The 27,071-nt window shown below is 36.8% G+C and overlaps 1 protein-coding gene across 8 annotated transcripts in view; it reads left to right on the forward strand.

The window, feature by feature from the left end:
• AGL (amylo-alpha-1,6-glucosidase and 4-alpha-glucanotransferase) overlaps nt 1–27,071 on the forward strand; it is a 37,591-nt gene continuing 10,520 nt past the window's right edge. Inside the window, exons 1-25 of one of the 8 annotated variants that reach the window (XM_075711677.1) lie at nt 1–82; nt 2,656–2,866; nt 3,769–3,935; nt 4,371–4,574; nt 9,251–9,432; nt 9,672–9,783; nt 9,868–9,880; nt 10,101–10,211; nt 10,392–10,494; nt 10,584–10,681; nt 11,244–11,383; nt 13,813–14,000; nt 15,556–15,679; nt 16,261–16,424; nt 16,976–17,077; nt 17,318–17,470; nt 17,551–17,701; nt 18,767–18,891; nt 19,002–19,114; nt 19,241–19,375; nt 19,898–20,028; nt 20,618–20,754; nt 22,451–22,584; nt 23,743–23,918; nt 25,728–25,830. In XM_075711677.1, the coding sequence (XP_075567792.1) occupies nt 1–82; nt 2,656–2,866; nt 3,769–3,935; nt 4,371–4,574; nt 9,251–9,432; nt 9,672–9,783; nt 9,868–9,880; nt 10,101–10,211; nt 10,392–10,494; nt 10,584–10,681; nt 11,244–11,383; nt 13,813–14,000; nt 15,556–15,679; nt 16,261–16,424; nt 16,976–17,077; nt 17,318–17,470; nt 17,551–17,701; nt 18,767–18,891; nt 19,002–19,114; nt 19,241–19,375; nt 19,898–20,028; nt 20,618–20,754; nt 22,451–22,584; nt 23,743–23,918; nt 25,728–25,830 (3,359 nt within the window). Of the gene's footprint in view, nt 83–2,655; nt 2,867–3,768; nt 3,936–4,370; nt 4,575–9,250; nt 9,433–9,671; nt 9,784–9,867; nt 9,881–10,090; nt 10,212–10,391; nt 10,495–10,583; nt 10,682–11,243; nt 11,384–13,812; nt 14,001–15,555; nt 15,680–16,260; nt 16,425–16,975; nt 17,078–17,317; nt 17,471–17,550; nt 17,702–18,766; nt 18,892–19,001; nt 19,115–19,240; nt 19,376–19,897; nt 20,029–20,617; nt 20,755–22,450; nt 22,585–23,742; nt 23,919–25,727; nt 25,831–27,071 lie in introns of all 8 variants that reach the window. The other 7 variants (XM_075711678.1, XM_075711676.1, XM_075711681.1 and 4 more) reach the window with 7 other exon arrangements.

Genomic DNA, 27,071 nt, shown 5'->3' on the forward strand with positions numbered 1-27,071 from the left:
ATGCCGAGCGGTAAGGAGACGCGGCTGCTGCACCTCAGCGAGATGGAGAAGCTGGACAAGACCCTTTTCAGGCTGGAGCAAGGTGGGTCGGGGGCTGCGGCCTCGCAACCTCCTCCTCCTCCTCCTCGGTGAACCCCGGGGCCGGCTGAGAGGGAAGCGGCCGGCAGCTCGCTGCCTCCTTGGGGCAGCAGTGCAAAGGGGGCTCACCCTGCGGTGGTGGTCTCGGTTTTTTCCTTTTTTTCTCTTTCCCTTTTTCCCTTGTTTTAATGCGAAACAGTTTCTGGCACTCTGGCTTCCACTGCGGAGCTCTGCGGGCTCCAGTTGCGATTCGGTGTGGCTCATCAAACTCTTGAGAAATGAAGAGTGAATCGGCCAGGAGCCACCCGTCTTCGTGGGAATGCAGTGCAGAGCGGTTTTTTTAGACAGGCCCCGTAGGACAGGACCTCTCCTTTCATAACCTGTGCTTCAGTGAGCCGAAAAAGTCCTCATAAGTCAAGTTCTCTAGTGTTTATCTGCAACGTGTTATGCAAGACCCCGTCTCTAATATTATAACTTTGAAATACGTCGGTAGTACTAGCATTTTGCAAAGCCTGAGGTAACGTTTCAGCATATGGGATTTTTAGCTCCTCCTAAATCTTATCTTGCCTGTCAGATTTCTTACAGCTGTGCTAGGTTGCTATTCTGGCCACAGGCTTCCAAGGACTTGACATTACTTTTCTCTGAAAGTCTCCTTAAGTCTGTTTGCAAAAAAATCAAACAAACAAACAAAAAAAACCCAAAAAACCAAACCAAAAACCAACCCCACTAATTGGTCCACTATTGTGCCGGTCAGCAAATTCAGACTGTAAAACTAAAGCCACTGTCTTTAGAAACCATTTTTAATGATGTAACAATTTTTATTACTAATGAAATTTTGTGGGTTTTATTACTTTATGTTACTGATCCAGGAACCTAATATCAAAGCGGTTTAGTAAAGGAGCGAGATTTTGGTTCTTCAGTTGAATTCTCTTCAACTATTGATTTTAAAAGTTTCTGACGGTGTAGTCGAAGAAAATGTCAGTAATGAAGAAGAGCAGAGTTGACAATAACCTCCATTCTTAACTCCTCCTTCCAGTTGTGTAAATGTTGTTGGGTCACACAGAAGTGCGTGGCTGTCAGACATTCAAAGTGCCTCTGCTGGTAGCAGTCTCTGAGAGGCTATAGCTAATTTTGAGCACAGCATTCCTGATGCTGGTATAACTGTTACAGGAAATAAGATATCAATGGCATATATCCCTGTGCTCTAATTTTAGTAATCCCTGTAATGAAATGTCAGGACAGTACTGGGGAGAGTGTACTTCACCTTCCGAAAGTGATTTTTTTTTCATGTAAGGTTTGGCTCGTTTGGTTTTTTGTTTGGTTGGGTTTTTTTCCTTTTTGCCATCAAATGAACTTCATTTTACCTGACAGACATTCAGATCCTAAACCCACTGCTTTACACGGTGGTTTTGCTGCAGTGATGGTGATGTTAGTAAGAGAAACTGCGAGCTTGGTAAGCCTTGCTTTTAAATGTATTCAGACCTTGAATTCTGATATTAGAGTCCCCATGATTCTACTTAATAAGCAAGTGGCTTGCTTTCAACTTAGGATAGTGGAACTTGGCATTGTTCAGGTTTTTTTACACTTTATAATTCATTATCTGTGTATCAATAACTTTCTCTTTTTACAAATACTCAGGTTCCTTTTACTCCCCATTTTGTAGACTGCTTGGGTTAGTAGGGGTGTTAATTACATGACTGGCATGTCATGTAATAAAAGCTTTTGTGCAAGCACTTATACCTGTTTCAGTCACTTGGAAGGACCCTGTAATTAGCCATTAGCCATGCACATGATGGTGGCCCTCATACCTGCAAGTGGAAACCTATTCTGAACCCTGTTGACTAAACTGAATGTTTCATATCCAACTGAACAGTTGTATGGTTTTAGGTCCTAACATTTTAACTTAATTTTGTTCTTGTTATCATGGGTATCTTAAGCCTAAATGCTGCTCTTTCTCTGTGAGTGTGTGTGTGTGACCTGCAGCACATATACAAAACTCCCTTTGATTTGTTGAGTGCTCTGAAAGTTTAATGATTTGTTTGTACGTTGTAGGTTACACACAAGTGTATATCATTTTACAGTTAAAAGCATAAGGAATTTAGCGTTGTTTAGTGAACCCTCAATGAAGAATGAAGGGATTTGAAATATTTTCTGTTTCAAAATGCGTTCCTAACTTTTTTCAGATGTTTTCATGGGTCAGCTTAATACATAGACTTGGTAAACCTAAATACTTATATACTACATAAACCAAAATCTGCATAAAATTGTTGTAGTCTGATGATCATGATGTTTTGCTGTATTTTGTTTTTAAGAGTCTTTATATAGCAAAGAGGAACAAATTGGAAAGGAGACAGATAGTGCCATATAAGTAAAGGAAAAGGACTATATGTAAAGTGTGCAAAGAACAACGTTAGGGAAGTTGGGAGATGATGCTGTGGAAATACACCATTCTGCCAAAATTCTTGGCACATATGTTGGTGCGCTTTCTTCTTAACACAATATCAAATTATGATTTGTAATTACAGAATAGAAATATCTAGTCCTCCTGATAAAGTGATTTTATCTTTTTTTCCGGAGGTTTTGAACTACAGTTCCGATTGGGCCCGACTCTTCAAGGCAAGGCCGTTACCGTGTACACAAATTACCCAGCTCCTGGAGAAGTATTTGATCGCCACAAGTTCAGGACACTATCGTGGCACAATCCCACAGGAAAAGAAGATGACTCTGACAAATACTGCAAGCTAGATCTCCAAATTTCTGGGTCATACCAGTACTATTTCTGTCTTGGGTAAGTGAAATTGTATACTTGTGGCCAAATGCAGTCTGCTCCCTTGGTCTACATTTTAACCTGAAGAAATCACTGTTAAGAATAAAAACACTTTTTTCCATGCATTTTTCAAATTGCAGCCGTGGGGCCTATCTGAATCTGCTAATGAAAGACAGTAGCTGCGGCGGTTGTCTTAATACTTTCTGATGTAAAGGTATTCTGGAGAATATACAGAACAAAGTTCATCAATTTTCTGTGAATGTTGGAAAGGCATGCCATTTTTACAAGTTTTCAAAGTAATCAGCGTTCTAAGTATCTGAAAGATTAATTTGTACTTTCTTTGTTGACTTTGAAGGTTGTTTTCTACCTTTCTAGCACAGAGGTTCTGGCATTCTTTACTTCCTCCTTTGCTTCATCCGGACAAGTGCAGAGGAGAATGCCAGTATCTGTAATGATTGTAATCCGGTATTCTGCGTTTCTGGAAAGTGGGTGGTTAAATTCCCTCAGGCTTAACAGGGTGTTTAGCTCAGGTCTCTTTCCCAGGATGGTGCTCCCAATGGAGGTCTGTGTATCAAAGATGGGCAGTCATGCTTTCTTTGTTTCTGTCCCTATCCTAAAAGGAGCAACCAGTACTCTGTCTCAGAAAATAACAAAGTTATCTCACTTTTGTGGGGACTTTAAAGCTCCATATCCCAATTGTATTCTTGTAAGCAACTGGCATACGTCCTGTAGAGAGGTGATGCCTAAGAGATGTCCATCTCTTCCGTGTTTCCTACTTTCTCCAGGTGCCCTGCAGTCCTGTTCCCCACCTCCCCCCAGCCACTGTACTGGGCTGCTGTGTTTTTGAAATAGCTTGTTGGAGTCTCTTTCTGAAACTGGTACAATGGGTGTTTACTATACCAATGAAAATTAATTTTTCCTAGAAATGAAAAAAGTGGTGGAGGTTACATAGTTGTGGATCCTATTTTGCATGTCGGAGCCGATAATCATGTGTTACCTTTGGACTGTGTTACGCTCCAGACGTTCCTCGCTAAGTGTCTGGGACCGTTTCATGAATGGGAAGATAGACTTAAAGTTGCAAAAGAAACAGGTAATGCCAATACACATATTAAAGGATACACGTTTTTGTCTGATGATCGAAAACCTAAGTTAGGCTGAAGAGCTTAAGTGTAAACAGGTCATTTGTTCTTTAGTTTGTAGACAAAATGTTTTCCTCTATATTCAATTTAGTTAACAGATTAAGTCAGTGAAATGATTAAAATATTTGCAGAGGTGCAAAAATTCAGGGATTTCCTGGTACGGGAAACCACTTTTGTTTTATTGTTTTGATTCTGGATAGACTGGGAAGTTTGTAGAACTGACAGGGTGATTTTTCTGAAGCTTGTGTTATGTAGAATTTCAAGGGGAAGATCCAGATTCATTTGCACTGGTTATTCCAAACACTAGCTTTTAGTACATGTTATAACTGTAACTTTTTATGCTTCTTTCAATTAACTTACTAAACAAATGGCTTCTTATTATGTAGGTTACAACATGATTCATTTTACACCACTGCAGAAGCTTGGACTGTCTAGATCATGTTATTCACTGGCTGATCAGTTAGAAGTAAATCCTGATTTTTCAAGCCATAATAAAAAGTGCACTTGGAGCGATATAGGAGCTCTTGTGGAAAAATTGAAAAATGAATGGAATATGCTTTGCATCACGGATGTAGTCTACAATCATACCGGTATGATTTTTTTGTGTGTTTTAATAACCAGATTGGTCCTATAATTATATTTCATTATTTCCCTTAACTTTTCCCCCTTGAGCCCATCTTTTAGTAGCTGTTTTAAGCAACTTAGTTGTCTCTGTCTTTGAATCTCTCAAATCCAGGACAACTCTTTACAATTATAACTGGTAAGTCTCCATAACAGATGTAAAAGAATTCAGTATTGTTACTGAAAGAGTGAATAGAGCCCTTCTTAGTGAGAATAATGAACTGTGCGTGTGTCTGTATTTTTATAATATCCTTATCTTTATGATCTGTGGTGTGCAGCTCCCACGTAAATGAATGGAATCTGCATTATGAATTGCTTGGTGAACATTAACTGAGTACTTTCTTGTTAAACAGGGTATTATTCGTGTAGCTGCTTAAAAGTAACTGCTCTAATTAGGATCTAAGCTGCAGACGACAAGCAGAATAGGGACAAGAGGCTAGGATTAAGCAATGGAGGAAATGTTACAGCTCAGTCTGTGGGGGAAGGAAAAAAGAGCGAGCTCTGTGTTTGGGGTGGGGGGTTTTAAGCATGGATATGCCAATGCATTGAAGGCTTTGCTTCTCTTAATTGCTTTTCATAGCTGAAGTTGTCTGTTGTGCAGAGAGGGACAGTGGGTTTTCTTCAGTACGATCTGATGAAATTTGAATTATAGTACTTCATCATTTGTAAGTTTGCTGGTTATTTGGATAATGAGTTTATAATGCAGTTTTCATCTTATGCTGGAATCCTAAAGATCACAGTAATTAGCATTCTCATAGCAGAGAGTACAACAAATGGTTCCGTATGTTGATGTTGCAGTCCTTTGGGGCTTAAAAAAGCCTCTAACCACAGATAGCTGTGAATTTCAAGCTTTATTTGCTTTAGTTCTTTGGTGTTGAATGCTGCTGAACACTCCTATCCAGCCAGTCTGCAATGCAGTGTGGGCCCTGTTTGCCCTAGCTGTTGGAAAGTTGCTAAATATAGTTGTTGGCTATGTGTCTGAGGGAATTAGGCTTTTAAACATTCTCCCAATTTCGGGTAAAAAATTTCTTGCACTTTACCAACTAGAAGTCCAGTTTCATACATGCTTGAGATTGTGTAATCTTTTTACTCTGCATATTTGCATGCTACCAAGGAGATGGTTTTTACAGACAGAAGCATCTAAGTCTGAACTAATGATTAGACTCCAAAATATGTTTGAGAATTAAAATGTCACATTATTGCTTGGCTACATTTGTAGAAGGACTTTTTCAGGTTACATTCAGAGTTCAAAGTTAATCTCCATTGGGATGGATGACTAAACATTTATACTATGGTGAAAGGATGTTTAGAAGTGTCTTCTAACAGGATAGAAATATTCAAATGACCATGGTCCTGATTTGCATCATTCAGCAAGGTATACTTGATGGCTTGCTTTCCTGCTTTCAAACTATTGAACTTGAAATTTTTTTTCCCCCCTCTTCGTTGTTTATAATCAAACCCTCTTGATTTACAACTGACTCCAAACTTTGTTAAATGCCAAATAAACAGAAAGATACATTGATAAATGTCTGAGTAAGCAATAATGTTGTATATGCCTGTGGAGGTAAAACATTTTTGGGGGTTTTGAAATAAGAAAATAGGCAAATAGTTTGTGGGGTTCTTTTTGTCTGGATCTGGATTAGATGGAAATTTAACTTTACTGGGTTTTTTTTTTTTTTGGTGTTTAATTGAACAGTAATTTGTAGTAGTTAAATTAGTTCATTCCTGCACATTAGGGTGATTTAATTATAAAACAAGTTTCATAGACCCATTTGAATGTAAAAGACACAAAATGTATAGTCAGTTATTTTGAGCAGATTATGGTTACTTGCACATCGTTACTAATTCTGCAGCACATCTGCCTTAAAAGCTTAAGCTGTCTCACAGTAAATCCTCTAATGCTGGTAATTCTAACAGCTCATGAGCCCTCAGCTTACCATGGTTGTATCTGTTGGTAGTTTCTACCTTCCAACTGAGACCGCTGTATAAAAATGGTACTGCTTCCCCTCTCTTCCTGCTGTAAAGTCAGACCGCTCACTTGCAATATTAAGCAGTTAAGCTAAGGTGTTTGGTTTTTACACTGGAATGGATAACAGACTGCTTGCACAGTAGAGAACAGGGAACAGTTTTTTAATGTTAAGGTCTCTGTTAGTCTCTCATGAAAGCCAGCATCTATGGCCTGACTTTAAACGTAAAGTAATGCATGCGCTAATGTTAAATATAGACGCACCGTTGGCACGTTAGCAGGAGTATCACAGATAAACTTGCAAACCCTGTCTGGTAACTGGGGAGATGTGCCCTTTTTGGGCTGCCATTTCCTTCAGGGTGTTCGAACACCCTCAAATGAGAAATACTGCGTTCACTAGCATTTACTTTTCACCAGGAGATAGAAAAAGGAGAGTTGTTTTTTCTGAGCTTTCAGTGGCTGTAATAAATCATATGAAGTAATACAATAATCTGAAATAAATTATACTTCCTTTACCTTTCAGAAGAGGCTATTGTTGTCTAATTGCAATTTAACACTTGAGTAAATCCTGCTTCCAAGTACTCAACTAATCGCATCAAGCACTACCTTTTCTCAGCTTTATAAAGGGGAGGAAAACAAAAGACGCCTTGGGCAGTGGGCATTGCTACTAAATATTAAGTTTGTGTTTAGTTTATATAACAATGAATTAGTCCTTTGCAAAATGTGCCATTATTTTCTTAAATAAGAATGAATTTTAGAAATCGTTTTCTATAATTCCTCATCTTAGTATTTCCATATTTTTATACTTATGTGCATTTTCTGCCTAGCTGTAACAAATGTAAGCACAAATGATGTTTTGGGCAAATTTTTTTCTGCAGAATTAGCTTTCTTTTGGTATTATGTTGTGAATCATTGGAGCTTACCTTCTGACCAGAAAACATCATTCTGTTCCGTACAAGAATTAGTGGAAGGCCTGTTGGCTTTTTTTTTTTACGCATGATAACACCTTTAGATTTAAATGACATATTGTCTTTTTAGACTTAATTGTATTTACTCCTGAAAGTCCCTTACAGTAAATCATGGTTCTTGCTAGATGAACGGAGTAAGCTAGTTTTGCTTTTTAGAGAAAAATATTTTCAGAAATAGTATTTTTAAAAAAAGGGGGGGGGGGGTGTTGGAATCTGGTTGGCCTAGAACAACCTTTAACAGCCCGAGTTTATTTTTGCTTTTTGTAACTTTAAAATAAGTGTCGTGGTTTTAGTTGTAGGTGGCATTTAAACCATGAAGATCTTAATTTCCACAAATGGTTTGACCTTATAAACATGGAATTTTGCCATGTTCATAATGGTCTTGAGATGTAACGTAAGAGGGTGTTCAGAAGAGCTGTTCATACTATAGATTGAGAGAGTACACTCTTCTCTTTCCCTTTGACATTTTTGTTTGAACTTCTTTGAACTAAGCAAACCTGGGGTTTAGGTGTTAATTGTTCTGCTATAATTTTGGACATGTTAATGGGTCTTTCTTCATGTTTCCAATATAATAATTTGCTATATGTTTTCCCTTGTATGAAGTACTACTACTGTTTTTCTCTGCTTTTCAAAAACAATGGATTAATAAGACATGTTCAATGAAAAAATGTTTTTAAAAAAAAAAGTTGTAAAACCCAAGTCATTTTGGTTGTTGTTGTTCTTATGCACTCTGTGCCCTTTTTTTTACCTTTAGTTTTTCAATTGCAGAGATTCATTCAAAAGAATATATGAAAATTCTTTTCAGTTCAGCTGTGTTTAGGACGGTTTCAAAAATTGAAAGAAATTAACTCTTGAGGATTTTTTTCCTTCATTGTCATACTTCCAAAATCAAAATTCTCTCTGCTACATATGTATTTACTCACACGCTACTTCTATATTGGAATATTACACCAATTTTCTAGTGAAGGCTTCTTACCTTCTCTGAGTTAGTTCTTAATGTTCAGCATATCTTCTGGTGCTTGTTGATGCTACGAGGGAAGTTTAGAAAATAGACACAGTAGAGTGCAGTGTTTGATCTGAACTAGTATCCCATCTGCATGCACCAGACAGGGTACTCTTCCTGTGTAAGACTCGGTGGCATCGCATCCCCACCACTCTGCTTCTTATGTGCACAATGGTGTCACAGCTAATCCTTTCTTAAAAGCCCATTTAACTACATTTTTCATTAATTATTTCTTGGGTGGTGTGTGTGCGCTCTTGCTCTCTGCCTGTGTTATCTGATAGAGTTAAGAATACTAAAAAATAAAACAACTTGGGCCATGTTAAATCTTGGTTTGGCATGTATGTTTGGCTTGCACCACAAAAAGAGCGTTTCATGTCCGTTATTTGATGTACATCCTGCAACAAAATTGCAATTTTTTTTAAGCGTTTTAGTTACATAAAAATATGCAATAGTACCACCAATTCTAGCAAAAAGTTTCTCTGCAGTCTCTGCAACTGTATTTGTTGCAAAACAGATGGCTATCAGTAACGCACACCTCTGCATAAGACAGGATTTTACTATTGGCACGGGACACTTGAGCCGAAATGTGAACTAAGTATACATGCCATCATACCTTCACTTCTTGGCATTAAGATGTTTGCACAAAACAATGAAGTGTTCAGCTTGTGTACTTACTTTTTTTCCCCTCCTCTCCCTTTCCTGAATAAGCTGCTAACAGTGAATGGCTCAGGATGCATCCAGAATGTGGCTATAACCTTGTAAATTCTCCTCACCTGAAGCCAGCTTGGGTCTTGGATAGAGCTCTGTGGCACTTGACCTGTATGGTGGCTGATGGAAAGTACACTGCTAAAGGAATCCCTCCCTTGATTGAAAATGATCATCACCTGAATGTAAGTGAATGAGAGCTAAGTATAAGCTAATGAACACTATAAATAGCTGAATAAACCTTTAATAGTTCTAAGGTTGTGGAAACGCCCAAAAAATGGTGTATACTTTGCAGATATATTTAATGAAATAACCCTTTACTCCCCAATATTTTTTTTTCTGAGCAATTCATATGAGCACTTAGTTAATAATGTTGCTGATTAATATGATTAAGAAAAAGCTAACACAATTTTTACTTTTGCAGTGTATCCGTAAAATAATTTGGGAAGATATATATCCAAAAATCAAACTATGGGAATTTTTCCAAGTGGATGTTAACAAAGCTGTGCAGCAATTTAAAACCCTTCTAACTCAAGGTAAAGGAAGGGTATGTTGCTGAAGCATGTGGATTATATATTTATAGTTTGCAAAACTTATAGGTAAACTTAACAGTAAGCTAGAAAACAAAATAATGCCATTTTTTGCTATGTGAGAAGTCTACTGTGCTGATTTAAGCATACAAGAATGTTTTGAGGGCTAGTGAAGTCTTTGAAGACTTTGCGTGCCTTCAAAGCTTTTACCTACCCGTATCTTGCTTATGCTAAAATTATAAAAATTGTATGTCTTTTAAATGTAATAGGTATTTTTACTTTATGAACACTGTATTTTCTGTCTTGTTTTTAGGCAAAATGAGCACTAAATCTGATCCAAATCAACATCTTCAAATAGTCCAGGACCCTGATTATAGACGATTTGGCTGTACTGTAGATATGAATATAGCATTGGCAACATTCATACCACACAGGTATTGTATTATCGATTATAAGTTAAAATCACAAGTGAAGTTAAATTTACAAAACAAAATAAATGAAATTATATTCAGAGATGGGAAAAAACTAATTTTTCATTCCTTTGTTATTTATACTGCATGTCTTAAAAATAAATTATTTTAATTGTTCTCTGCTTTTAACGTCCTCCTGATAAGCAATGGACCAGCTGCAATAGAAGAATGTTGTAACTGGTTTCGCAAGAGGATTGAGGAACTGAATGCTGAACAATACAGACAAACTAATCACCATCAAGAGCAGGTCTTATCATTACCATGTTTAATGCTGAACTGTTTAAAATTGCAAATAAATGTAGGCATTTCAGTAATGCATGATTTAATTATTTCTAGGCTGTCAATTGTCTTGTGGGGACTGTGGTTTATGAACGACTGGCTGGTGATGGTCCTAAGCTGGGTCCTATCAGTAGAAAATATCCTTTAGTTACCAGGTATTTGTTTTGTTTTGTTTGGAAACTATTGGAATCTATCCAGGGAAAGTGAGTTCAAAGTTCATTAAAAGTGTACATTTATATGTCCAGGTGTATGTTTTCTTTCCCATGAACAAATGCCACCTAATGAATTGACTGTCCTTTTTAAGGAACAGTGATAACTGTTTAATAAACAACTGTGACCAGAGAGCATGAAACAATACTCAGAGCACATCAAAGCCTTACGTAGTGCAAATTGCTCTTGTAGGTGGCAGAGGGATGGAACTAGGAAAGTTTACACCTTTCAAGTTTGATATACTTGATGCCACTCATGCATCTGAAGGGCTAGGGCTTTAATCTTACGCTACCGGCTGACACCAAGATAGTGGCAACACCTGTCCTTTCTCCTTCAAGACATGCTACAAAATAGAAAACTCCCCATCATTTATAGTCTAGCAGCTGGGGTTTGTTTGTATCTGTTTTACCTACAAGCCGGTTCATAGCAGATATTTTAATTTCAAAGACAATGAATTTCAGCTTAGGTTACCTTATTTATTTATTAAATTACGTGTCTATTCCATAGGTATTTTACTTATCCATTCAATGAGCTGACTCTGGAGGAAGAAGAAACTATGATACATCAGCCAGATAAAGCTTGTTATTTCATGGCTCATAATGGCTGGGTTATGGGAGATGATCCTCTTAGAAACTTTGCAGAACCAGGTTTGTAAAAACTTTGAATCTTCTTATAAACCTTTTGATATGCTAGCCAAAGGAAAAAGGATTTTATTTAATCCATCTTTCTCCCAGATGTATTCCTGTGAAGCCGCAGAATAGCGGACAGATACTCAGTTTATAGTACTTCTATTTCCCATTCAGCATAGAGATCAACTGTAAGAACTGGGATTTGAGGTACAGTTTTGCAAGATTTTAGAGGGAAAGTACTAGCTTTCTGCCACTGAAATGGGGACATCCTGCCTCCCCACTTCTGTCATTGTCTACACCGCTGCTTGTTGGCATTTCCAGAAGGCAATGACAGTGTGGCAGAAAACTAATGCAATAAAAAGGTGGGTAGTATTTTACTGCATGAGTGAGCAAAAACTGCATCCGTGAAAGGTCCAGGGAGTGGCAGTCAGAAAGTAAAGAGGTGACCCAATTAATCCAAAATAAGTATGCAGATTACTTGTGAAAGTAAGAGAGGGTATGGGTTCACCATGCACTAAAGTACTGTATTCTAACTCCTTTGGGGAGCACTGATAGCCAATAAAAGCAAGGCTGACAACTCTTGTTTTCAGAGTAGTCATCCACTTTGTAAACTGAATCAAAAAAAGGCCAGTTTAATTCTAATTAAAAACATCTATCTACAAGTTTGAGTCCGCTTTAAAAGCTAATCTGATTGCTAACTCCAGATCGCTCTGGAGTATCAAACACCTCATTTCTGCAAAATAATCTACAGCCGTTTCACTGCTTTTCATTTACTTTACTTTTTTTTTTTCCCCTCCTTTGCAAGGATGAAGATAATATGCATTTTAAGGGTGGTTTTGTTCAGTCACCTTTCAGCTAACTGCCCTTTCTTCTGGGCAGGCTGTTGTATTTTTTCCTTCAGTCACTGGCTTTAGTTACCATACCTGACTTCAATTACTGAGTTTTCTGTCTTAATTTGTCTATAGCTTTTTGAGTGCTTCATACTTGTGTTGTACCTTTGGTTTATGCTACACGTGATTTCAACTGAGAATACAGTGTGAGAAGATGATACATAAGGGCACAAATACAGGAATTGCAAAACAAATGCAGTAAATTCTGTAAATGGGCCCTTAAAGAAATCGTGGTGTACATCCAAAGCAAGCCAGTTTTTCTGTCCATGTAGCTATGTCGCCATTAGTGAAGATAAAAGGTAGGCTGTGCTTAAGTGAATGTTTTTGGAAGTCGTGGTGACTTACAATCCCTGCTCTTTACTTACTAGCTGCTAACTCTTTTTGTGCTCTTTCATCATGTAGCCCAAATCACTTAGGTGTCCATGATGTGAGCCTTAGGAAGTTAGTCTGGCTGAGAAATAATCTCTTCGCTACGGCAGGATTACGTTTCAGCTGACCACGTTTCCTCATCTAATTTGAGGTTCAACCACTAAAATAACTGTGGTGATGCGTCAGTATAGCTGCTCTAGGAGCAGCAGAAAGCAATGGAATAGCTTTGTCTTAACCATCCTGAGGGGTGCTTGTCCTCTTCATGCTTTGGTCAGCTTTAGATAAGATGAATATAAACAGACCTTCGGAAGTCTGATGGCTCAAAGATAATTGTATTTCTCTTCTGTGAGGTCTGATTATTGACAATTCCGTGATTGTGCCTGGATTTTAGATGTTCCAAATAGTGTGGGGTTTTGGTGGGTTTGTTTGGGTTTTTTAAATTATATTACTGCCATTGTCAAATACGTGATTTACATAGGAGAGAAGTCACTTTTTTTAGATATGACTGATTATTTAAGTCTTTGTCACAGTTAAACCTCCATCAGTGTATTTTGTGCAGTAAGTATATTACAGGTGAACTCAGATTTAAAGATTTTTTTTACTGATTGCATCCAAAAAAAGGCAAAAAATAGTATATGAAACTAGACTAGATGGAGGATAAATATTTTCATACACACAAGAATTATTTAGGTACTTTGACCATTTAAGTGACCTGCCTGCCTAAGTACTTTGGAACTTTGCCTTACACCATCAGTCTGCTGTTAACAGAAGACAACATTTTAAATTGTGGCTGTGGCAGTTTATGGTAACACAGTGAGATGCTTTTTTTGATTTGGCCAGTATAAACAACCAAACTACTGATTTTGTTCATTTGTTTGCTGCTTTTTTCTTCTTCTTCCTCAAGTAAAGTTTTTATATTACTTTGAAGAATTAAAAGGAATTTGATTTCAATCTAAAGAATGATTTCAGTATCACTATAGAAGTTAAATATTCCCTTGGAGTAGTCTGAAATTACACATCAGTGTAGGGTATGTAGATTTTTGAGTTGATACGGTTATTGTTCAAATTTTTACTCTTCATTTTCTACTGCTGAAGAGGAGAACACTGATGAAGTACCACCTTTTCATTTCGGTGCACATTTTATACTATATATATATATACACCATAGTAAATTTATTTCCCTTACAGGTTCAAATGTTTACTTGAGAAGAGAGCTTATTTGTTGGGGAGACAGTGTGAAACTGCGTTATGGTAGTAAACCTGAAGACTGCCCGTACCTCTGGGCACATATGAAAAAATACACTGAAATCACTGCCAAGTACTTCCACGGTGTTCGTCTTGACAACTGTCACTCAACACCTATTCATGTAGCTGAGGTACGCAAAATTAAGCATATTTATTATGAAGCAGCTTCTGTCTGTGATACAAGACCTGTGCTGTTGCTACAAAATCTGCAGTATCTGCATGGCAGAGTTCAGGTGTGAATGAATCTTCCTCGCAGCATAAGTAAGGTTTCTTGGTGATGTTTAGGTACGGTTTCAGCTACTTTAAACAGTTACTAGAGTGGTGTAGCTATTGTATCATTTAATTCTCCACTTTAGCTGAAATATTGCGGGTGCGGATGGACCTGGCTAACTTTTCCCTTGTGTCGCTATGGACTTAGCGCAGTGACTGCCAGTACGTCAGTTTTAGCTGGGGTCGTTGCCAAGGCTTGGTTGAAAGTCTTGGTGTTTCTTTGCCATATATATTTTGCTATTGCTGAATTAAATGGAAAGCGTTTTACTTCCCAGAATTTAAAAGTTGGTGAAGAACACCTGCAGAAAGTTTAATCTGGCAGGCTTATTGCTAAGATTAGTGCTTACTGTTTACCATGGAGCTGACTACATCCAGAAATCGTACTTAGCTAGTAAATTAGCTTTAAATAGATTGGAGTAGTGCAGCTTGTTAGTGCTTAGTCTTAGCTTGGTTACAGAGTTTACATAAATCTATGAAGAGCTCTCTAAAACCAGTTGATTTGCCCACGCAAAAGTTGTAAGTGGCTCTTAAATGCAGCTGTTTCAAAGCTTCTGCCATTCGTTTATTTATTGTTACTTTTTTTGGAATGGTAACTTTGAAGGCTTAAACTGAAGTCCTCCTCAGATTTCTTACATTAAGAGGTATCTCTTTTATCCAACCTTTGTTCTTGCATTTTGAGTTAAGATTTTGTTTAAAAACAAAGTTGTAATTAGCTTAAAGTCTTCAGAGAATTTCCTAGAATTACTCAGACCATAAATAATCTCTAAAATACAGACCATGGTTTTATGAATGTTACCTGTTAATGTTTTTTTAATGAACTGCACATATGAATGACTCGTTTGTGTTCGGTCAACGTTCATGTTAATGATTGCATATACATAGCTGACGATGGATGTCTTGCATTAAAAATGTATTATGATCTATAGGAGATGCTAGCAACAGCCAGATCAGTCAGACCTAATCTTTATGTGATAGCTGAACTCTTCACGGGCAGTGAGTACATTGACAATGTTTTTGTCAACCGCCTGGGAATTACCAGCCTGATTAGAGGTACAATAAGCAGTTGAAAATTATGTAGGATTGTCGTGTATGGTTTGGAGTTTTTAACGTGAAACTAACATTGGTATGCTTTTTTTTATTTTCCTCACATATTCATGTTCTTTGCTTATGCAATTACCTTTTCTTCTTCATGTTCTATTTAACTTCTCCTGTGTTGTATGCTAATTCTTGATTTTTGCTTATGTTTGTGTGTCCTCTTCTGTGTAACAACTCTTTTTGTTCCTTAATTTTGTCTTTCTGTTTGTCTTTGCTGCATGGCATTTTCCTATTGTCCAATCCCTGCCTAGCTTTGAAACTTGTCCTTTTTTGTATCTACCTTTCCCCTTTCTGTGGCTTTTTTGGCTGTGCTTTTTGCAGTACATGCTGGACACAGCTAGAAAATTGCGAGCCGATTTGTATGTAGTGGCTGAACTGTTCACAGGAAATGAGGAGCTGGACAATATCTTTGTGAATAGGCTGGGCATTACCTCCTTAATAAGAGGTAGGCTTGCTGTGTGTGCGGTCTCTTTCCAACGAGAGATTATAGATGGCGTGCTGTTTCCAAGGAAAAGGTCTCTTCCGGATTGTACGCTTTTAATTTCATACTCCATGTAATCAGAAGTACAGGTTTTTGTATTGTGACTTTTTTGATACTTGGCAAAAAATACAGTACGAGCTGCAAAATAAGAGATGACATCCTGCATTAGTTTACAAGAAGGTTAAGTATTTCACTCGTATTCTAGCGAGAGAAAGAGAAGTTGTAGCACAGTTCTGCTACGCAGGTGCTGCATCATGTCTGATTTTTGTTGCATGAGTTTCTTACAGCCTGTGAGAAACAGTTTCAGATCTCTGCTTTTTTTCTCCCTTTTTTCCCTTACCTTTCTCTACCTTAGCAAACAGAATACTCCAAGGTTGGATATCCACATTGGAGAATATAATTTTAATAATAATTATTATTTTAATTTTTTTTAATGCTTAAACACACCAGAATAACAACTGTAAAATGCTGCATTAACATCTTTGTGCATGCTGTACTCTGTGGTAGTTATTCTTACGCAAACACTTACCTATTTTGTTCTTTAGAGGCAATGACTGCTTATAACAGCCATGAAGAGGGAAGATTAGTTTATCGTTTTGGAGGTGAACCTGTTGGCTCTTTTGTTCAGCCACGTTTGAGGCCTTTGATGCCAGCTATTGCTCATGCACTGTTTATGGATATTACACATGATAATGAATGTCCAATTCAGGTGAGCACCTAAACCGAAAACCAAAGTTTACATTTTAATGTTTTCTGAATTGATATTTCTGAACCGTGGGAGGGCTCGGCGCAATCTGGGTGTTTTTCCTGAGTGATATTTAGGAAAAATGTGTTTCAGATCTTCAAGTCTTCATGTAGAGAATAAAATTTTATACCAACTCCCTCTGATGTTCAAGATTTTGTCTTTTAAGGGAAAAAGTATATAAAGCTAGTTAACAAGCTGTTTTGATTCTTTCATTCCAGCCTACTATAAGTAGTTCTGTCTCTGTTAACCTGTTCTCCTAAGCTCCTGTTTTACAGGAGAGAGTGAGAGAGGATGGTGGGAGTCGGAGTGCTTATTTTTCAGGGTTTCTCTGAAGTTGCTTTTGTTAGTGCATTTGTAGTAATTTCTTTCAATAATGCTGTTGTGACTGAGAAAATGATGATCATGTGATTAGCAATTCCTGTGTTAAACTGAGTATATCTTCTGTATGCTGAATTGCAAGGGATGAATTATGTCTTTGTTTCACTACTTATTACCTATTTATTTTTTTAACGTAGCACCGATCTGCATATGATGCTCTTCCTAGTGCAATGATTGTTTCCATGGCATGCTGTGCTACAGGAAGCACCAAAGGCTATGATGAACTAGTGCCACACCAGGTATGTGTCTACAGTAACTCCGAAGTTACTTTTAAAAGTGTAAACTTTATTCTTGTCCTAGGACATATATTGTAACATTGTTTATTTGAAATTCCAAGCAGTTTACTAGCTGGCATTGCTTCAGATTGTCCAATTTCATACAAAATTTGAATTGACTATATAGTTGAGACATCCAGCTGGGTGGTTTTGGTTTTTTTTCCAGAGTAGTTGATATTTGCTTAAATCTTAATTTCTTTACAGATCTCTGTAGTATCTGAGGAGAGATTTTATGCAAAATGGAATCCAGCAGCACAGCTGACTCGTGGTGAAGTTAATTTCCAAACAGGAATTCTAGCAGGAAGGCTGGCCATAAACAGGCTGCATCAGGAGCTGGGGGCTAAAGGCTTTAATCAGGCAAGAAGTGAGGGTAACATTGCAATTGCTCCATGTTTATGTTCTGAGTGAGCACGGTTGCAATGGTATGTCTTTTCTAGGTGTACGTAGATCAAGTTGATGAAGATATAGTGGCGGTGACAAGACATTGTCCGAACACACACCAGTCTGTTGTGGCTGTAAGTCGAACTGCTTTCAGGGATCCTAAAACTTCCTTCTACAGTAAAGAAGTACCCGAAATGTGTATCCCAGGTAATCAGACTTCAAGACGTAGCAGGTGTACAAAAAAGAATTCAAGTTATTCTAATTCCATACTTTCTAACTTCAAACACATGAAATCAATATGAGAATTTTCAGTATATAATACTCCTTTTATATGTACTAATATGCATGCACCAAAAATAGTTAAAGAAACAGTAACAAACTTACCTTGCTTAGGGTTTCAGAGGCATTCATATTGAGTGTACTTCCTGCTGTAAGCTCCCCATGAGGCTGTGGCTTTATTTACTGTCTTGTTTGTGAACTGGTAAGAAATAATTAACAGCAAGATGCTTAATTGTACAGAGTTGGGGGGCATTAATAGTTATTAAGTGTTATACTGGGGAAAAAGGCTAAAATCTTACCATACTTGTTAATGTCATTGCTGTTCAGCTTTCTTATATATGACTATTCTTGTGGTTTTAAAATACATCTTAATAAGAAACAATGTTGTAATGCCTACATTAATACAAAGATAATTTATAGGCAATACATACATAATATTAGTTAGATATGCGAAGTATTTACTGTACTTAATAGTAGCAAAGTATAATGCTTCTACACGTTACCTGGCAATATTTCTAAAGAGAAGCTTTCCAAACTGGCTTTTTAAGTATACTCAATTCTTTGAGTGTATGTGTGTGCCTGTTTTAAAGTCAGTCACATTATATATTAAGACATTTACAAGTGGCTGCAAGACTTGTATACTTTAGTTTGTAGATTACTGAAAGGATAGAGAAAATCAGAATATTTGAATACTAATACAAGTTCTTACACTTTTAAGATAAAGCATCTGTAGTTGCAGTTTGGAAATCAATCTAACACAGTCTTCTGAAAGATAATAAGGTAACAGAGCTGGTGATCAGTAAAAGACGGGTTGTAATTCACTAATTGTTGACTGATTTTTATGGTTCATTTATTATAAAATTTATTATTACAACTGAGGCTTGCATTTTGAATATTTAGGTTTTTAGTCTTAGGTTTTGCTTCATGTTTTCAAAAGGATTGCTTTTAATTTAAAGTATCATAACAGCTGCAACATGATTTAACTTTTCTTAGGAAAAATAGAAGAAGTAGTACTTGAGGCTAGGACTATTGAGAGAAGTGCTAGCCCTTACAAAAAAGACGAACGTTTTATAAATGGATTGCCTAATTTCACAATGGAACTCAGAGAGCATATCCAGGTAATTAGCCTCCTTCACCCATGTTCTGATGCAATATTTTGGAATTTGTGATATTTTATATTAGAAAAAAGACATTGAATTTCAGTTGCAAATGTGTTTTCTTTTCTAAGATTAAAGACAGTAAAATTATAAAGCAAGCTGGAACTGCCATAAAAGGGCCAAATGAATTTGTTCAAGAAATAGAATTTGAAAAATTAACACCAGGAAGTGTAATAGTATTCAGGTACGTTATTATAGTTGCCAAATGGCTGCGTTTGTTAAAATAGAGTGATAGGATTCTTTGTTTTGAAACTTGGGTATAGTTATTTTAAGTGCTACATTTCTACGAGTTATGTGTTCATATTTACAGAGTTAGTCTTGACCCAAAGGCACAAGAGGCTGTCGGTGTACTCCGCAATCATCTGATCCAGTTCAGCCCTCATTTTAAATCTGGAAGTCTTCCTGATGATCATTCAGCACCTATATTAAAAACGTTATTTTCTTCGTGAGTATTCTTTAAGTTTCTGAAGTAGAACCGAGAGCGCTACAGTGGGAGTGAGGAACAGTCTGTTAGTTAAAGTGAGGGGGTTTTGTTGCTGTTACTGTGGATGGATTTGGATTGTCAGAGTGCAGTAAAAACTCTGAAATTTTCTTTTCATATGTATAATACTAAGCAGGGTTAATATTTAAAAACTTCACAAGCTCTTTTGCTCATGTTCTGTGTAACTGTTGCTTAAAGTAGACTTACTGACATGGAGTGCTTGTCAGTGTTAGGGTATGATTGTTCAGGGGTTGTACTTAATACTGTGTTTCTAAATAAATACCAAAACATCTGAGCAAAACATCTCGGAACATCTGAAAAAAATCAAGCTCTTAATTTCCAAGATTAAGTGGTGAGAGGCTTGTATATGTTTAATTATTTTAATACAAGTCTGAAACGAGAATTGTTTGTGAAATCCTTTCTTTATTTCCCTATTAATGTTGCTTTGGGGTTTGGAATTTTTTTTTTTCTCCACTGTTTTTTCAGTATTGCATCTAAACTAACTTTGGCTGACCTCAATCAAGTACTGTATAGGTGTGAGGCAGAAGAACAAGAAGATGGTGGAGGTTGTTACAATATACCAAACTGGTCACCGCTAAAGTATGCCGGCCTCCAAGGTAATAGCTTGAGCATTCTTTTTTCTGAAGAAGAGAAAAGTAAAATAGAGCTGCTCAATCTAGATCATACTTTAATGCTGGTTTATGGCTAGTGCCATTGTTTGGATAAAAGCCAGTAAGGTTTTTTCTGCTTGACTATGCTATTAATCAGTGTTGTACTCAGGAAATCACATACTAAACCAAGAACCCTCCCTCTCGTTACTCTGGGCTGCAAAACTAAGTGTCAATATGTGTTTTAACACTGATGCCCTTGCTTTTAAAATAAGAAGAAAATACATACACCTCCAGTGAAAAGTCACATTAATTAAACCCTAGGCATTACTAGATTACCGAGGAGTGTCGATCATTTATCAAATGTATGAATTCGACCATGCTAGTTATTGCACAATGATTTTTCATAACTGTCTAGCATGTACGCTGAGGAAGCTACAGCTGAGTTGTATGCTAACTCATTCTGCAGATCAAGAGAAGTTAACACAGTTAAATCCAGTTAAAGCATCCGTTGCTGTGTACCTCCTCCTCCTGCATTGTAATTGCTGTTTGTGATAATGGTGCGTCCTTTAATACAGAGTTGGGTTTGTATCTTCAGGGTTAATGTCAGTGATGGCAGACATCAGACCAAAGAATGATTTGGGTCATCCATTTTGTGATAATTTAAGATCGGGAGACTGGATGATTGATTATGTCAGTAATCGTCTGATTTCACGTGCAGGAGCCTGTGCAGAAGTGAGTAAAACCACTTATTTGGTGACTTTGGGGCTTTAAATTACTAGTTTGTTTCCTTTTCAATTACTGGTATATTTTAAAAGTTCAGTCTGTCTATAACATATTTCTTGTCTGGGCAATTTCTTCTAGGAGATTAAACTGTTAATATGTTTTTCTCCCCTCTCCTCAATGCTATTTGAGAACAGACTGCAAAAAGGAAGGGAGAAGTATGTAGGGCATGGAGGGGTTGTTAGCTCTCACATAAAGGCCTGCAGGGGTCCTTCCCTGTTTGTTTATTACTTTTCCTCAAGTTAAAATGAAGTAACCTTTTTTTTTTTAAGTAAGTACTTTCAAAAGAGGGCCTAAATACTACTGAGGCAACCATGATTATGATATAGTAAGGTTGCAGCCAAGCACTGAGAAGTTAGGAATTACTGAGATTCAAGTTACCTCTATAGTTGCATTACAATACAGTCCTTTTCTTTCTTTGTCATATTTTGTTTTCCTGCACAGCAATTGCTTTATTCATTTCACAAGGTGAAGACCTGATTTGGGTAACTTACATAACAAATATAATAATAAAGGCTTTAGCATTCTCACTTCATTCTGTTCCGGACATCAAGCGTAGTGATATAAAGCAGAAGAATGGATAAAGCAGCCTAATGTTGGATTGAAGTGAATGCTGAGGCTGACCTCAGAGATGGAGCTTTTCTAGAAGGGAAGTTCGTCTGATACTTGCCATTATTAATGTTCTTCAAAGACTGTTCCTTATTTTTTCTGTGGGGTTTTTCTTTTGAGTTCTTATTTTGTAGTGTCTCATTCTGTTTTGCAGAAAATGTAAAGTACCCATAGCCATCCTGAAGTCACATGAAGCTAAACTTTGCAATTTCGCTGTTTACATAACTAACTTTCCCTTCATAATTTCCAGGTTAGAAGTACAGTGTCATCACGTAACATACTGACACATACTTTCTTCATCTGCACAGCCTTCACCTGCAAGGTTTAAATATTTAGTGGCTTTCTAATAGGTTGCCATGATGTTCTTTAACAGTACTAGAAGGAAAGAAGAGAAATACTTCCCAGGTGTCAAACATTTTGCAGTGACACAGGGATGGTGAAGCTCCAGAATCTTGAGTCCTAGACCCAGATTCGCAGTCATTTTCACTAGTGGGGGTGCATAATTTAGCCTTCTCATAATTTTTCTGTCCCTGGTCTCAAGCTTCATCTGTTCAGTCCTGTCTTTTTAAGCAATGAAAAACCTCCTTCCCACACTTGGGTTGTAGTGATGCAGCTTTCTTTTGCTACTCAGTTTTAATAACTTCATTGTGATGATAATCTTTTTTCCTACAAGGCTAGCAAAATATAATCTCTTTCTATAGTTGATGTTCTTGCCCATTTATGTCATAGTACAGATAACAGTACAGATTTTTCCCTACTACTTTTCTTAGAGTTCATCTCTTAGCTGAAATTTTGGTGCTGGAAGGTACAGCAATTCTACCACAAATACCTAGCATGGACAACTTCTTAGACATGAATGGTTGCATGCTACTGGTGTTATTCCTAACTGAAGATAACCTCATCTTTGTGGTGGTCAAGCATAACTTAGGTGTAATAAATGTACAAAAACTGTGACAAATACTTTAACTAGGTGGATCCTGAAAGTACTGGTTTTTGAACCCTAGTGTTACCACGTTCTAATTATATTGTATTTTAACAGGTTGGTAAATGGTTGAAGGCCATGTTTGTCTACCTAAAGAGAATTCCACGTTACCTCATCCCGTGTTACTTTGATGCCATATTAGTGGGTGCCTACACAACGCTTCTGGATGTGGGATGGCATCAGATGTCTAGGTATGCTTGGCATATCAGAGCTATAGAGGTATCCATATATATTTGCACCTTTTAAGTTTTACCTGCTGGAGAATGTAATTTGAATATTTTCATATTTGTCCAATATAAAAGGGTAAAATTGGTAGTGAATATCAAATCCATCTTCTAACAGCGGTGGCTTGGAAGATTGAGAGTTCAGATGTCTGTCCGGGGTTTGAATTTACAACTACTGTTGGCATTGTGCAGTAGGAGGAGGAAACCTTAAAACAGCATTTCTTTGCCAGGCTTCAGAAACTTTTTTGCTATAATTTTAGTACAACTGCAATGATTCCTTAAAGTTCAAGCAAAAAAGCAAATACCAGATTGTACTTCATGCTGATGCTTTGTTCAACATTTCTTCGCTAACACAGCTGAATATCCTTCATTATCCGAGCACTTTGCTTAGTTCTTGAAATAACTGTTTAATCTCCAGTGTCTGCCTCTCCTTGGTTTCTTGGAAACGGAAGGGAGATTGATTTAATGGAGGCTTTATTCTAGCTATGAACATTCTGAACAAATCAGTATTATTTTGTAAAAATACAGAAGTTAAAATGGGCATAGAATTTGGTATGTCTGTGAAATCATGTGGAAAGTAGTGTGTTGTATGAAAAAATGCATGATGAACTAGTCAGGAATGCAGGTTGCATTATTTTAGACAATGTGTTAACTGATTTATTGCTTACAATTTTTTTATATATATGAATATGTATGTAAAAATGTGTCGATCTTTAAAAACACTGACTAGGTCTGACAGAAACTTGTGTTCATAGTAAAATATCTTTTATCGTATTTTTGAGGTGTTGGGTCTGTATGTAGGCATCAAGTAAACCAAATCGATTCCCTTTTTTTTTTTTTACTCTTTTTCCCTAGAAGTATTTGACGTAACACTCTCATTGGCGTTAATAAATTAAAATTTAAGGCTAACACTGGGCACCCATTTTGGGGAAAAAAGTGATTTACAAATTAAAGCTTATGTACAAAATGAGTTAATGTAAAATACTAATATTAACTCATTGTTTGGTTATTGTATTTATTATGCATAATACTTATAATAATCTTCTGTAAATGAAAAAGGGTGTATTTTATAGACTGATATTGCTGAATGCAAAGTTATTTTAATTTAATTATGTTGAATTACAGCTTTGTGCAGAATGGATCAACATTTGTTAAACACCTTTCCTTGGGTTCAATCCAGATGTGTGGGATAGGAAGATATTCTTGTCTGCCAAATCTGTCTCCTTCCTTACATGATGTTCCCTATAGGCTGAATGAGATTACAAATGAGAAAGAACAGTGTTGTGTTTCTTTGGCAGCTGGTAAGTGAGGACAACATTTTTTAAAAGAAAAAAGAAAAAGTCTTCCAAAATAGTTAAACGGGTTTTAGTAACTATGTTAAAATTATCTCCATCGTGCTTGGGACCCATGTGTCAGCCACCATGTATAAAATGTAGGTAGTAGTTTTCCTCACTTTTCCCCTGTGTCTTAACTTGTGTTTAAGATAAAGATTTGCCCGTATTAAAAATAGGGGAGTTTTGTCCAGCAGTACGTCTTGGAGACAACCATTTTGTTACTGCTCTTGGGAGGTGGGGAGCTTATAAACACTTTGCTTAGAGACTGTTTTAGCCATATCCACTTTTATCATATATGGAGATCCACAAGTATGTTCTCTTCCTTTCTAGAAGACTTGCTTGAGATAAATATACTTAGCATAATAGGTTTTAGTTTATCCTTTTTAAACATGAATTCAGTAACTGAATTGTAATGGAGTACGAGGGTGAATTCATTGTTAACAACTCCTCCTCAGAAGAAAGAACCATTAGCAGACCAGAAGAGCACCTGATCTGAAAATGTCTCCAAAAGGAAAGAGCATAAAAGCAGTCAGCAAATAGTGTTTATACTTCCAAATGTTCTGCCAGCATCTGGCAGTCTTTGAATTGGGCACTTTCCTATGTCAAAAGTATTATCTTCTGTGTTTAGTGGCTTAGAATGAATTTGGTTTTGTTCTGAGTTGGCCCATTCCTTTTCTGAAACCATAGAAACTTTTAACATCTACAGATTCTATGGCATCTGTCTCACTGGGGTGTTTATTTTCTTCTTCTTTTTGCTGTCTGTCTTTCTCTCATGGAATTTTACTGCTTTTAGTTTCTCATTTTTAGTAACGTTCCACTTGCCTGCATTAGTGTAACCTAGAAGCACAGAGGCACAATGTTCCCTTAAATTTGTCATAAAGATTAATTATACTAAAGGCTTTGGTTTTAAATATTCCCTTCACGTATTCACTAGTAGCTGTGTCTGAGATTTTTTTAACTCGTACGTGGATTGTCATGCTCAAGTGCTGTTGCCATATACTATAAAATTGCAGAGGTGTGGAGGCCATGTTTGAGTATTAGCAAATACTTTGGAAAAGTAAGTGATAGAAGTTAAAATGTTGTTCTGTCAAGCATGCACAAGAGCCTGCTGTTTTGAAACTTTACCATATGGAATTTTATGTTTGTTAGGTGGAAGAGTTAATAAATGGAAGAAAAGACAAGGATGGACCTTACTGTTGTTAATTATTATCCTTTATCAGTCAGAATCATTCTTAAAGTTACATGCTCTAATGTCTGCAGTAAGATGTAGTTCTAGAAGCTGCTGGAAAAGAGAAGCAGGATTCCTTTTATAGTGGCTGAGAACAATTTTGGGCTGAAGAAATTCATAGCTCTCCAGTCTTATCCCCTTTATGCTACTGAGATGGCACGGCTCTCGTACATCAACTCTTGCCAACAAAGCGTTATAAATCTTGTCGTAGTTCTGGCTTTTTGTTTGTTAGTTTTCTTTCTGCTGCTTTTAAACAAAGGATGGCACTTGGTTAAGGTACAAAGTTATTTAATAAAAATTTCAATGTGGCTGTGTTATTGAGATGAGAAATTCTGTTGCATGATCTTGAAATTCTAGAAGGTAATTGTTCTAAAATGAGGTTTTAGTTCATTTTATCAAGGACTTGATCTAAAAGATTGTTATCTTAATCTAGGAAAAAAGTTACAAATGGGAATATATTTTTACTTCTGGTTATTTTATACATACATGTGTGCTTGGAGATTTCTGCCATATCAATAAATGAGATGAACAATGACATTTCTTTTTAGGTTTACCTCACTTTTCTTCTGGAATTTTTCGCTCTTGGGGAAGGGATACCTTTATTGCACTGAGAGGTCTAATGTTAGTTACTGGGCGCTACCTAGAAGCAAGGTAAGACCGACTTACGCTTAGTTCTTACTGGTTTTGCAGGTAGTTAGGAAAAAGGTACGCTCTCAAAAGCTGAGATGACGCGCAAGCTGTCAGAAACAGTTGATGGGCAGTGTAAAACTTTAATGGCCCTAGACAGATTTGGGAGTTCTCTCTAAGTGGTATTAAAAATACTACTTAAATGATTCTCTTTTTCTTTCTTAGCACTGATATGAAGCTGATGTTCTGTATAGATAAGGTAGTTTTAACCCCTGTAACACTACTGCTTGTCTGTAAACAAAGTGATTGTTTCATGTGTACTTGCATCATTGTTGCGGAGCAATAATTTCAAAATAACTTCTTTAAAAATTTGAAGTAGCAAAAGAATGCTGTTTTAGTCAGAAAGGTATGATTGCATGTCTATCGTGATTTTTTTTTTTTTCTTTTTTTTTGTAATGGTACCGGCTAGTATTTGTCTACTAATACTAGAAATCAGCTAATTGTGACTTGTTGCAATCTGATATCTGTTTGTAAATGTTAATCTGACAAATGAGCCAGATATAAGCCAGATCTATTGATTTGATATTTCCATTAATCTTTTAATTTGGTTGGAGCTCACGACATGTTACAAACATAAAAATTAGTGGGTTTAAATTAGCATGTATTTATGCTGTTGTACATTTGGCCAATTATTACCTTTCTCATGCAGTAAGATCTGCAGTCTACTAGTATGTTTATATTCCTTTTTAAAGCTAGTTGGAATCCATGTTTTCCACAAGGTACGTGCAACAGTTCTCAAATGAAACTTCTTATAACCTCAGTTGCTGTCACCTCTCTGTAGTTTAATAGGAAATTCCCATCTACTCCTGCGCTCTGTCCCCATTCCACCCCACCCAGTAGAACGGATACCAGGATAATCATAAACAATGTCAGTAAAAACCTTCCCTGTGACCGCAATGGGATTTGGATTTAGGCTTTGTATCACTACCTATGAAAAACCTAACTACATTTCCATATTAGCGGATGTTATATGTTTCATACAAACTGATTTAAATGTATGCATGTTGGGGAATTTGTAGGGAATAGATGACTTTTTATTGTAAAAGAAGTTCACGCTAAGTGTAGCTTTCAACAGCAAACTTTTGGCATCTGTCTCTAAGATCCCGTTTGTTTCCTTGACTTAACCTTGCTATTAAGGTAAACTTGTACACTTTGTACTTAATGCTTGGTCCAGTAATGGCCTTGAAAGCAACTTTGTCAAGACT

Source organism: Pelecanus crispus, chromosome 5, assembly GCF_030463565.1.
Source record: "Pelecanus crispus isolate bPelCri1 chromosome 5, bPelCri1.pri, whole genome shotgun sequence".
In the NCBI taxonomy this organism is placed as follows: domain Eukaryota; kingdom Metazoa; phylum Chordata; class Aves; order Pelecaniformes; family Pelecanidae; genus Pelecanus; species Pelecanus crispus.